The 14,991-nt window shown below is 46.6% G+C and overlaps 1 protein-coding gene across 22 annotated transcripts in view; it reads right to left on the bottom strand.

Annotated features, from left to right (window-relative positions):
• CAMTA2 (calmodulin binding transcription activator 2) overlaps positions 1 to 14,991 on the bottom strand; it is a 113,322-nt gene that overhangs the window by 27,316 nt on the left and 71,015 nt on the right. For all 22 annotated transcript variants that reach the window (XR_005775737.1, XR_005775734.1, XR_005775731.1 and 19 more), the window contains exon 12: positions 9,518 to 9,645. Coding sequence is in view for 2 of the 22 variants with exons in the window: in XM_040415318.1 (XP_040271252.1) it covers positions 9,518 to 9,645 (128 nt within the window). In the remaining 20 variants the exon portion in view is untranslated. The remainder of the gene's footprint in view (positions 1 to 9,517; positions 9,646 to 14,991) is intronic.

The raw sequence follows: 14,991 nt of genomic DNA on the forward strand, positions 1-14,991 counted from the left end.
GGCGTACACACAGGTGGAGAGGGGGGTATATATATACAGACAGGTGTACACACAGGTGGAGAGAGGGGTATATGTACAGACAGGTGTACACACAGGTGGAGAGAGGGGTATATATACAGAGAGGTGTACACACAGGTGGAGAGAGGGGTATATATACAGACAGGTGTACACACAGGTGGAGAGGGGGGAATATATAGAGACAGGTATACACACAGGTGGAGAGGGGGGTATATATATATATATACAGACAGGTGTACACACAGGTGGAGAGAGGGGTATATGTACAGACAGGTGTACACACAGGTGGAGAGAGGGGTATATGTACAGAGAGGTGTACACACAGGTGGAGAGAGGAGTATATATACAGACAGGTGTACACACAGGTGGAGAGAGGTGTATATACACAGACAGGCGTACACACAGGTGGAGAGAGGGGTATATATACAGACAGGTGTACACACAGGTGGAGAGAGGTGTATATATACAGCGAGGTGTACACACAGGTGGAGAGAGGGGTATATGTACAGACAGGTGTACACACAGGTGGAGAGAGGGGTATATGTACAGACAGGTGTACACACAGGTGGAGAGGGGTATATGTACAGACAGGTGTACACACAGGTGGAGAGAGGGGTATATGTACAGACAGGAGTACACACAGGTGGAGAGGAGTATATACAGAGAGGTGTACACACAGGTGGAGAGAGGGGTATATACAGACAGGTGTACACACAGGTGGAGAGAGGGGTATATATACAGACAGGTGTACACACAGGTGGAGAGAGGGGTATATGTACAGACAGGTGTACACACAGGTGGAGAGGGGTATATGTACAGACAGGTGTACACACAGGTGGAGAGGTGTATATATATACAGACAGGTGTACACACAGGTGAAGAAAGGTGTATATATACAGACAGGAGTACACACAGGTGGAGAGAGGGGTATATGTACAGACAGGAGTACACACAGGTGGAGAGAGGGGTATATGTACAGACAGGAGTACACACAGGTGGAGAGAGGGGTATATGTACAGACAGGAGTACACACAGGTGGAGAGGAGTATATATACAGACAGGTGGAGAGAGGTGTATATATACAGACAGGAGTACACACAGGTGGAGAGAGGAGTATATACAGAGAGGTGTACACACAGGTGGAGAGAGGAGTATATATACAGACAGGTGCACACACAGGTGGAGAGAGGGGTATATGTACAGACAGGCGTACACACAGGTGGAGAGAGGGGTATATATACAGACAGGTGTACACACAGGTAGAGAGAGGGGTATATGTACAGGCAGGTGTACACACAGGTGGAGAGAGGTGTATATATACAGAGAGGTGTACACACAGGTGGAGAGAGGGGTATATATACAGACAGGTGGAGAGAGGGGTATATATACAGACAGATGTACACACAGGTAGAGAGAGAGGTATATATACAGAGAGGTGTACACACAGGTGGAGAGAGGAGTATATATACAGACAGGTATACACACAGGTGGAGAGAGGGGTATATATACAGACAGGTGTACACACAGGTGGAGAGAGGGGTATATATACAGACAGGTGTACACACAGGTGGAGAGAGGGGTATATATACAGACAGGTGGAGAGAGGGGTATATATACAGACAGGTGTACACACAGGTGGAGAGAGGGGTATATATACAGAGAGGTGTACACACAGGTGGAGAGAGGAGCATATATACAGACAGGTATACACACAGGTGGAGAGAGGGGTATATATAGAGACAGGCGTACACACAGGTGGAGAGAGGGGTATATATACAGACAGGTGTACACACAGGTGGAGAGAGGGGTATATATACATACAGGTGTACACACAGGTGGAGAGAGGTGTATATATACAGAGAGGTGTACACACAGGTGGAGAGAGGGGTATATATAGAGAGACAGGTGTACACACAGGTGGAGAGAGGTGAATATATAGAGACAGGTGTACACACAGGTGGAGAGAGGGGTATATATAGAGACAGGCGTACACACAGGTGGAGAGAGGTGTATATATAAAACAGGTGTACACACAGATGGAGAGAGGTGTATATATACAGCGAGGTGTACACACAGGTGGAGAGAGGGGTATATATAGAGACAGGTGTACACACAGGTGGAGAGAGGTGTATATATATCTATATAGAGAGGTGTACACACAGGTGGAGAGAGGTGTATATATACAGACAGGTGTACACACAGGTGGAGAGAGGTGTATATATATACAGAAAGGTGTACACACAGGTGGAGAGAGGAGTATATATACAGAGAGGTGTACACACAGGTGGAGAGAGGAGTATATACACAGACAGGTGTACACACAGGTGGAGAGAGGAGTATTAATACAGACAGGTGTACACACAGGTGGAGAGAGGAGTATTAATACAGACAGGTGTACACACAGGTGGAGAGAGGAGTATTAATACAGACAGGTGTACACACAGGTGGAGAGAGGGGAATATATATATATATATACACAGACAGGCGTACACACAGGTGGAGAGAGGGGTATATATAGAGACAGGCGTACACACAGGTGGAGAGAGGGGTATATATAGAGACAGGTGTACACACAGGTGGAGAGGAGTATATATACAGACAGGTGTACACACAGGTGGAGAGGAGTATATGTACAGACAGGTGTACACACAGGTGGAGAGAGGGGTATATATAGAGACAGGTGTACACACAGGTGGAGAGAGGGGTATATATATACAGACAGGTGTACACACAGGTGGAGAGAGGGGTATATATAGAGACAGGTGTACACAAAGGTGGAGAGAGGGGTATATATAGAGACAGGTGTCCATACAGGTGGAGAGAGGGGTATATATACACACAGGTGTACACACAGGTGGAGAGAGGGGTATATATACACACAGGTGGAGAGAGGGGTATATATAGAGACAGGTGTACACACAGGTGGAGAGAGGTGTATATATATCTATATAGAGAGGTGTACACACAGGTGGAGAGAGGAGTATATATACAGACAGGTGTACACACAGGTGGAGAGAGGTGTATATATATACAGAAAGGTGTACACACAGGTGGAGAGAGGTGTATATATATATACAGAAAGGTGTACACACAGGTGAAGAGAGGTGTATATACACAGACAGGTGTACATACAGGTGGAGAGAGGAGTATTAATACAGAGAGGTGTACACACAGGTGGAGAGAGGAGTATATATACAGAGAGGTGTACACACAGGTGGAGAGAGGAGTATATATACAGACAGGTGTACACACAGGTGGAGAGAGGAGTATTAATACAGACAGGTGTACACACAGGTGGAGAGAGGAGAATTAATACAGACAGGTGTACACACGGGTGGAGAGAGGAGTATTAATACAGACAGGTGTACACACAGGTGGAGAGAGGAGTATATTATATATACAGACAGGCGTACACACAGGTGGAGAGAGGGGTATATATATATATATACAGACAGGCGTACACACAGGTGGAGAGAGGGGTATATATAGAGACAGGCGTACACACAGGTGGAGAGAGGGGTATATATAGAGACAGGTGTACACACAGGTGGAGAGAGGAGTATATATACAGACAGGTATACACACAGGTGGAGAGAGGGGTATATATACAGACAGGTGTACACACAGGTGGAGAGAGGGGTATATATACAGACAGGTGTACACACAGGTGGAGAGAGGGGTATATATACAGACAGGTGGAGAGAGGGGTATATATACAGACAGGTGTACACACAGGTGGAGAGAGGGGTATATATACAGAGAGGTGTACACACAGGTGGAGAGAGGAGCATATATACAGACAGGTATACACACAGGTGGAGAGAGGGGTATATATAGAGACAGGCGTACACACAGGTGGAGAGAGGGGTATATATACAGACAGGTGTACACACAGGTGGAGAGAGGGGTATATATACATACAGGTGTACACACAGGTGGAGAGAGGTGTATATATACAGAGAGGTGTACACACAGGTGGAGAGAGGGGTATATATAGAGAGACAGGTGTACACACAGGTGGAGAGAGGTGAATATATAGAGACAGGTGTACACACAGGTGGAGAGAGGGGTATATATAGAGACAGGCGTACACACAGGTGGAGAGAGGTGTATATATAAAACAGGTGTACACACAGATGGAGAGAGGTGTATATATACAGCGAGGTGTACACACAGGTGGAGAGAGGGGTATATATAGAGACAGGTGTACACACAGGTGGAGAGAGGTGTATATATATCTATATAGAGAGGTGTACACACAGGTGGAGAGAGGTGTATATATACAGACAGGTGTACACACAGGTGGAGAGAGGTGTATATATATACAGAAAGGTGTACACACAGGTGGAGAGAGGAGTATATATACAGAGAGGTGTACACACAGGTGGAGAGAGGAGTATATACACAGAGAGGTGTACACACAGGTGGAGAGAGGAGTATATACACAGACAGGTGTACACACAGGTGGAGAGAGGAGTATTAATACAGACAGGTGTACACACAGGTGGAGAGAGGAGTATTAATACAGACAGGTGTACACACAGGTGGAGAGAGGAGTATTAATACAGACAGGTGTACACACAGGTGGAGAGAGGGGAATATATATATATATATATATACAGACAGGCGTACACACAGGTGGAGAGAGGGGTATATATAGAGACAGGCGTACACACAGGTGGAGAGAGGGGTATATATAGAGACAGGTGTACACACAGGTGGAGAGGAGTATATATACAGACAGGTGTACACACAGGTGGAGAGGAGTATATGTACAGACAGGTGTACACACAGGTGGAGAGAGGGGTATATATAGAGACAGGTGTACACACAGGTGGAGAGAGGGGTATATATATACAGACAGGTGTACACACAGGTGGAGAGAGGGGTATATATAGAGACAGGTGTACACAAAGGTGGAGAGAGGGGTATATATAGAGACAGGTGTCCATACAGGTGGAGAGAGGGGTATATATACACACAGGTGTACACACAGGTGGAGAGAGGGGTATATATACACACAGGTGGAGAGAGGGGTATATATAGAGACAGGTGTACACACAGGTGGAGAGAGGTGTATATATATCTATATAGAGAGGTGTACACACAGGTGGAGAGAGGAGTATATATACAGACAGGTGTACACACAGGTGGAGAGAGGTGTATATATATACAGAAAGGTGTACACACAGGTGGAGAGAGGTGTATATATATATACAGAAAGGTGTACACACAGGTGAAGAGAGGTGTATATACACAGACAGGTGTACACACAGGTGGAGAGAGGTGTATATATACAGAGAGGTGTACATACAGGTGGAGAGAGGAGTATTAATACAGAGAGGTGTACACACAGGTGGAGAGAGGAGTATATATACAGAGAGGTGTACACACAGGTGGAGAGAGGAGTATATATACAGACAGGTGTACACACAGGTGGAGAGAGGAGTATTAATACAGACAGGTGTACACACAGGTGGAGAGAGGAGAATTAATACAGACAGGTGTACACACGGGTGGAGAGAGGAGTATTAATACAGACAGGTGTACACACAGGTGGAGAGAGGAGTATATTATATATACAGACAGGCGTACACACAGGTGGAGAGAGGGGTATATATATATATATACAGACAGGCGTACACACAGGTGGAGAGAGGGGTATATATAGAGACAGGCGTACACACAGGTGGAGAGAGGGGTATATATAGAGACAGGTGTACACACAGGTGGAGAGAGGTGTATATATACAGAGAGGTGTACACACAGGTGGAGAGAGGAGTATACATACAGACAGGTGTACACACAGGTGGAGAGAGGGGTATATATAGAGACAGGTGTACACACAGGTGGAGAGAGGTGTATATATACAGAGAGGTGTACACACAGGTGGAGAGAGGGGTATATACACAGACAGGTGTACACACAGGTGGAGAGAGGAGTATATATACAGACAGGTGTACACACAGGTGGAGAGAGGAGTATATATACAGACAGGTGTACACACAGGTGGAGAGAGGGGTATATGTACAGACAGGAGTACACACAGGTGGAGAGAGGGGTATATATACAGACAGGTGGAGAGAGGGGTATATATAGAGACAGGTGTACACACAGGTAGAGAGAGGGGTATATATAGAGACAGGCGTACACACAGGTGGAGAGAGGGGTATATATAGAGACAGGTGTACACACAGGTGGAGAGAGGTGAATATATAGAGACAGGCGTACACACAGGTGGAGAGAGGTGTATATATAGAGACAGGCGTACACACAGGTGGAGAGAGGGGTATATATAGAGACAGGCGTACACACAGGTGGAGAGAGGGGTATATACAGAGACAGGTGTACACACAGGTGGAGAGAGGGGTATATACAGAGACAGGTGTACACACAGGTGGAGAGAGGTGTATATATAGAGACAGGTGTACACACAGTTGGAGAGAGGTGTGTAAATATACAGACAGGTGTACACACAGTTGGAGAGAGCAGTGTGTATATATATATATACACACACACAAACACATATACATACATACATACATGTGTACACACAGGTGGAGAGAGGGGTATATATAGAGACAGGTGTACACACAGTTGGAGAGAGGTGTATATATACAGACAGGTGTACACACAGGTGGAGAGAGGAGTATATATACAGACAGGTGTATACACAGGTGGAGAGAGGTGTACACACAGGTGGAGAGAGGGGTATATATACAGAGAGGTGTACAGAGGAGTATATATACAGACAGGTATACACACAGGTGGAGAGAGGAGTATATATACAGACAGGTGTACACACAGGTGGAGAGAGGAGTATATATATACAGACAGGTGTACACACAGGTGGAGAGGGGTATATATAGAGACAGGTGTACACACAGGTGGAGAGAAGAGTATATATACAGACAGGTGTACACACAGGTGGAGAGGGGAGTATATAGAGACAGGTGTACACACAGGTGGAGAGGGGAGTATACATACAGAGAGGTGTACAGAGGAGTATATATACAGACAGGTATACACACAGGTGGAGAGAGGAGTATATATACAGACAGGTGTACACACAGGTGGAGAGAGGAGTATATATATATATACAGACAGGTGTACACACAGGTGGAGAGGTGTATATATATACAGACAGGTGTACACACAGGTGGAGAGAGGGGTATATATAGAGACAGGCGTACACACAGGTGGAGAGGGGTATATATAGAGACAGGTGTACACACAGGTGGAGAGAAGAGTATATATACAGACAGGTGTACACACAGGTGGAGAGAGGTGTATATATACAGAGAGGTGTACACACAGGTGGAGAGAGGTGTATATATACAGAGAGGTGTACACACAGGTGGAGAGAGGAGTATATATACAGAGAGGTGTACACACAGGTGGAGAGAGGTGTATATATACAGACAGGTGTACACACAGGTGGAGAGAGGTGTATATATAGAGACAGGTGTACACACAGGTGGAGAGAGGTGTATATATACAGAGAGGTGTACACACAGGTGGAGAGAGGAGTATACATACAGACAGGTGTACACACAGGTGGAGAGAGGGGTATATATAGAGACAGGTGTACACACAGGTGGAGAGAGGTGTATATATACAGAGAGGTGTACACACAGGTGGAGAGAGGAGTATATATACAGAGAGGTATACACACAGGTGGAGAGAGGAGTATATATACAGACAGGTGTACACACAGGTGGAGAGAGGAGTATATATAGAGACAGGTGTACACACAGGTGGAGAGAGGAGTATATATAGAGACAGGTGTACACACAGGTGGAGAGAGGTTTATATATACAGAGAGGTGTACACACAGGTGGAGAGAGGTGTATATATACAGAGAGGTGTACACACAGGTGGAGAGAGGTGTATATATACAGAGAGGTGTACACACAGGTGGAGAGAGGAGTATATATACAGAGAGGTGTACACACAGGTGGAGAGAGGTGTATATATACAGAGAGGTGTACACACAGGTGGAGAGAGGGGTATATATACAGAGAGGTGTACACACAGGTGAAGAGAGGGGTATATACACAGACAGGTGTACACACAGGTGGAGAGAGGTGTATATATACAGAGAGGTGTACACACAGGTGGAGAGAGGTGTATATATACAGAGAGGTGTACACACAGGTGGAGAGAGGTGTATATACACAGACAGGTGTACACACAGGTGGAGAGAGGTGTATATATACAGCGAGGTGTACACACAGGTGGAGAGAGGTGTATATATACAGCGAGGTGTACACACAGGTGGAGAGAGGTGTATATATACAGACAGGTGTACACACAGGTGGAGAGAGGAGTATATATACAGACAGGTATACACACAGGTGGAGAGAGGAGTATATATACAGACAGGTGTACACACAGGTGGAGAGAGGTGTATATATACAGAGAGGTGTACACACAGGTGGAGAGAGGAGTATATACACAGACAGGTGTACACACAGGTGGAGAGAGGTGTATATACACAGACAGGTGTACACACAGGTGGAGAGAGGTGTATATATACAGCGAGGTGTACACACAGGTGGAGAGAGGTGTATATATACAGAGAGGTGTACACACAGGTGGAGAGAGGAGTATATACACAGACAGGTGTACACACAGGTGGAGAGAGGAGTATATACAGAGAGGTGTACACACAGGTGGAGAGGTGTATATATAGAGACAGGTGTACACACAGGTGGAGAGAGGAGTATATATACAGACAGGTGTACACACAGGTGGAGAGAGGGGTATAAATAGAGACAGGTGTACACACAGGTGGAGAGAGGGGTATATATACAGAAAGGTGTACACACAGGTGGAGAGAGGAGTATATGTACAGAGAGGTGTACACACAGGTGGAGAGAGGTGTATATATACAGCGAGGTGTACACACAGGTGGAGAGAGGAGTATATATACAGCGAGGTGTACACACAGGTGGAGAGAGGAGTATATATACAGTGAGGTGTACACACAGGTGGAGAGAGGTGTATATATACAGAGAGGTGTACACACAGGTGGAGAGAGGTGTATATATACAGACAGGTGTACACACAGGTGGAGAGAGGAGTATATATACAGACAGGTGTACACACAGGTGGAGCGAGGAGTATATGTACAGACAGGTGTACACACAGGTGGAGAGAGGAGTATATATACAGAGAGGTGTACACACAGGTGGAGAGAGGGGTATATATACAGAGAGGTGTACACACAGGTGAAGAGAGGAGTATATATACAGTGAGGTGTACACACAGGTGGAGAGAGGTGTATATATACAGACAGGTGTACACACAGGTGGAGAGAGGTGTACACACAGGTGGAGAGAGGTATATATATACAGACAGGTGTACACACAGGTGGAGAGAGGAGTATATGTACAGACAGGTGTACACACAGGTGGAGAGAGGAGTATATGTACAGACAGGTGTACACACAGGTGGGAGCGGAGAGTATACACAGGCGGGTGTACAGAGCACTTACCTGGTGGTCTCCTCCGCGGGGGCCGCACGGTGTTCCCGCCGACGGCTGGTGCTGTCCAGAGCTCATATCTGCCATCCGACGTTCCATCTGCTCCAGACGCTCCAGTATAGACATCCTGAACTGATTGTCTGCAGAAGAGTAATAGTGCAAGTGTGAATACACAGGTATGTGGCCCCCGAGAATACCACTCACTAAGTAACCTCCAGGCACCACCACCTCGTCCATTGAGACCCTGCCTTGTGACCAGTTTCCTTGTATCCATCAGTGTAAAGTCATTGAGGCATATACTTCTACACATTATAACACCCACAAGCATGGGTCCCTGTGTTGAGGAGAGTCACTATCCCTCCCCTACCTTCATGTCATGCACACCCACGGTATAACCCTTCCCAGCATCCTCCTGTGTGGCCCCTGTGTGGCCCCTGGGATCCCCCTGTTCGGCAGAGTCGTGTCAGGTTGGTTGCAGGGAATCACCCTGAGAGGAAGACTTCCTGTCGTCCTGTGATGAGTAGTGTCAGCCTCCTCTGTCCTATAATCCTCACCCTACTAAAATAGACATCCCCCTCCCTTCCCAGCTCATTAAAAGGGAAGGAAAATCCGACTCAGCCCGAGGAATTTGTCAAAATAAGCACTGGGATTGACCGGACAGTCCTGTACCGGGCCGCCATGCTCGAAGGCTGGCGAAAGTGACACGGGCACAAACTAGAAGAAAGAACAGAAACCAAATAATGCAGTTTGTCCCATCACCAAACTACACCATAATCTGGATACAGACAACACACAGCCACACCGTAACCTGGATACAGACAACACACAGCCACACCGTAACCTGGATACAGACAACACACAGCCACACCGTAACCTGGATACAGACAACACACAGCCACACCGTAACCTGGATACAGACAACACACAGCCACACCGTAACCTGGATATAGACAACGAACAGCCACACCGTAACCTGGATATAGACAACACACAGCCACACCGTAATCTGGATATAGACAACACAGAGCCACACCGTAACCTGGATACAGACAACACACAGCCACACCGTAACCTGGATACAGACAACACACAGCCACACCGTAACCTGGATATAGACAACGAACAGCCACACCGTAACCTGGATATAGACAACACACAGCCACACCGTAATCTGGATACAGACAACACAGAGCCACACCGTAACCTGGATACAGACAACACACAGCCACACCGTAACCTAGATATAGACAACGAACAGCCACAACGTAACCTGGATATAGACAACACACAGCCCCACCGTAACCTGTATATAGACAACACCCACCCACACCGTAACCTGATTACAGACAACACACAGCCACACCGTAACCTGGATACAGACTACACACAGCCACACCGTAACCTGGATACAGACAACACACAGCCACACCATAACCTGAATACAGACAACACACAGCCACACCGTAACCTGGATACAGACAACACACAGCCACACCGTAACCTGGATACAGACAACACACAGCCACACCGTAACCTGGATACAGACAACACACAGCCACACCGTAACCTGGATACAGACAACACACAGCCACACCCTAATCTGGATACAGACAACACACAGCCACACCGTAACCTGGATACAGACAACACACAGCCACACCATAACCTGAATACAGACAACACACAGCCACACCGTAACCTGAATACAGACAACACACAGCCACACCGTAATCTGGATACAGACAACACACAGCCACACCGTAATCTGGATACAGACAACACACAGCCACACCGTAATCTGGATACAGACAACACACAGCCACACCGTAACCTGGATACAGACAACACACAGCCACACCGTAACCTGAATACAGACAACACACAGCCACACCGTAATCTGGATACAGACAACACACAGCCACACCGTAATCTGGATACAGACAACACACAGCCACACCGTAACCTGGATACAGATAACACACAGCCACACCGAAACCTGGATACAGACAACACACAGCCACACCGAAACCTGGATACAGACAACACACAGCCACACCGAAACCTGGATACAGACAACACACAGCCACACCGTAACCTGGATACAGACAACACACAGCCACACCGTAACCTGAATACAGACAACACACAGCCACACCGTAACCTGGATACAGACAACACACAGCCACACCGTAACCTGGATACAGACAACACACAGCCACACCGTAACCTGGATACAGATAACACACAGCCACACCGTAACCTGGATATAGACAACACACAGCCACACCGTAACTTGGATATAGACAACACACAGCCACACCATAACCTGGATATAGACAACACAGAGCCACACCGAAACCTGATTATAGACAACACACAGCCACACCGTAACTTGGATATAGGCAACACACAGCCACACCGTAACCTGGATATAGACAACACACAGCCACACCGTAACCTGGATATAGACAACACAGAGCCACACCGAAACCTGATTATAGACAACACACAGCCACACCGTAACTTGGATATAGGCAACACACAGCCACACCGTAACCTGGATATAGACAACACACAGCCACACCGTAACCTGGATATAGACAACACACAGCCACACCATAACCTGGATACAGACAACACACAGCCACACCGTAACCTGGATATAGACAACACACAGCCACACTGTAACCTGGATACAGATAACACACAGCCACACCGTAACCTGGATATAGACAACACACAGCCACACCGTATACATAACCAGACAACACAGCCACACTACACTGTAACCTGGATACAATGCTGTACACTATACATAACGAGAGAACATACAGCCACACTACACTGTAACCTGGATACAATGCTCTACACTAAACATAACCAGACAGACAACACAGTCACACTACACTGTAACCTGGATACAATTCTGTACACTATACATAACTAGACAACATGCAGCCACACTACAATGTAACCTGGATACAATGCTGTACACTATACATAACCAGACAACACAGCCACGATACACTGCAGCCTGGATACAATTCTGTACACTACACATAACCAGACAACACAGCCACACTACACTGTAACCTAGATACATTGCTGTACACAATACATAACCAGACAAAACAGCCACACTACACTGTAACCTGAATACAATGCTGTACACTACACATAACTAGACAACATGCAGCCATACTACAATGTAACCTGGATACAATGTTGTACACTATACATAACCAGACAACACAGCCACACTACACTGTAACCTGGATACAATGCTGTACACTACACATAACCAGACAACACAGCCACACTACACTGGAACCTGGATACAATGCAGTACACTACACATAACCAGACAACACAGCCACACTACACTGTAACCTGGATACAATGCTGTACACTATACATAACCAGACAACACACAGCCACACTACACTGTAACCTGGATACAATGCTGTACACTATACATAACCAGACAACACAGCCACACTACACTGTAACCTGGATACAATGCTCTACACTACACTTAAGCAGACAACACACAGCCACACTACACTGTAATCTTGATAACATGTTGTACACTGTGCACAACTAGAATACCAGAACCTGGATGAAATACTATGGAAAAACCTTATACAGCACACGCAGGCACACTACACTGTCACTTGGGTACTCCACAGTCCCTATTCAATACACAGCTGTTCTACACCATTACATGGACACCCCTCAATCATTGCAGTATACACTTTTACAGTACACCGTTACCTGTGTACGCCACAATCCCTACACAACACGCAGGCACACTAGACTGTTACTTAGATACTTTTTCACACTACCTCCACAACCCACAGCGGTACACCACTGTTACTTAGGTATACAACAGTATCTACTCAACACATAGCAATAGTACACTGTTACCTCCGCAATCCCTACACCAGGGATGGCCAACCTTCGGCTCTCCAGCTGTTGCAAAACTACAACTCCCAGCATACCCAGTCTGTCTACAGCTATCAGCCTACAGCAGGGCATGGTGGGAGTTGTAGTTTTAAAACAGCTGGAGAGCCGCAGGTTGGCCAGCCCTGCCCTACACTATATGCTGCTACTTGGATATTCACTACACAACACACAGCCATACTATACTGTTATCATGCCTTCTACAATCCACAACCTGACTAAAGGTGGATTTACACTATCCGACAATCTGGCAGATTATTGGGAACAAACGTTACTGTGAACGCTCGTTCCCGACAATCTGACGTTCTAAATGTTCCGCTGATCACCCAATGAACAAGTGAAACACTTGTTCATCAGTTGATCCGGTCGCTCGTGCAGGAACACCAATGATTGTTTCTGGGCAGCAGATTGTGCGATCTAAACAGCGATCTGCTCACCAAAAACTATGATTCTGTATGGGAACAAGCAATCGCAATACCATTCTGCCTACCCCCCCTCCTTCCTTCCTTCCCGACAATCGGCTGTACATTGTAGTGTCATAACCCACCTTAACATTAACTAGATACAACACAATAACATCTCACAACCCCATACACGAGACTACAGTCTTAGGCTACTTTCACACCTGCGTTCGGGTGTCCGCTCGTGAGCACCGTTTGTAGGGGCTCACAAGCGGCCCCGAACGCAACCGTCCAGCCCTAATGCATTCTCAGTGGACGCGGATCCGCTCAGAATGCATCAGTCTGCCAGCGTTCAGCCTCCGCTCCGCTCAGCGAGCTGCAAGCAGCGTTGAGGTGTCCGCCTGGCCGTGCGGAGGCGAGCGGATCCGTCCAGACTTACATTGGAAGTCAATGGGGACGGATCCGCTTGAAGATGACACCATATGGCTCAATTTTCAAACGGATCCGTCCCCCATTGACTTTCAATGTAAAGTCTGGACGGATCCGTTCAGGCTACTTTCAGACTTAGTTTTTTTTTCAAACTATAAAGCAGACGGATCCGTTCTGAACGGATACAAACGTCTGCATTAAGGAGCGGATCCGTCTGAGAAGACATCAGACGGACCCGCTCTGAACGCTAGTGTGAAAGTAGCCTTACCTGTGAAGACACGAAATAAAGAACCATGCTAAACTGATATGGGAATGCACAACAATCTCAATACAATCCTCTACAAAATTCTCCATCACACGACACCAACTACAAGGTATTTCTGCCCTTTATTACAGATGGTGCTCATGTTCTACATGTAACTGATATGTCATCTGTGTAGCCGACAAAAGCCACCATAATCCTTAGTAACAAGCGGTGACGGATTTACCTGGAAACCCAGTAATCAGACCAAGCTGATTATCCCAGACAAGCTACACTCCGACCAGAGGACTGCTCAAACTTACGCCTGTCATTACAGTACTCACGTCAGGGTATTATTCCACACCAGACAACACAATCCTACGCACAACCAAATCACATGTTTTCTGGACAAAAACAAAACAAAGGCCTCATGCACACGGCCGTGTTCCGCG

The sequence above is a fragment of the Bufo bufo genome, chromosome 1, assembly GCF_905171765.1.
Source record: "Bufo bufo chromosome 1, aBufBuf1.1, whole genome shotgun sequence".
Lineage (NCBI taxonomy): Eukaryota > Metazoa > Chordata > Amphibia > Anura > Bufonidae > Bufo > Bufo bufo.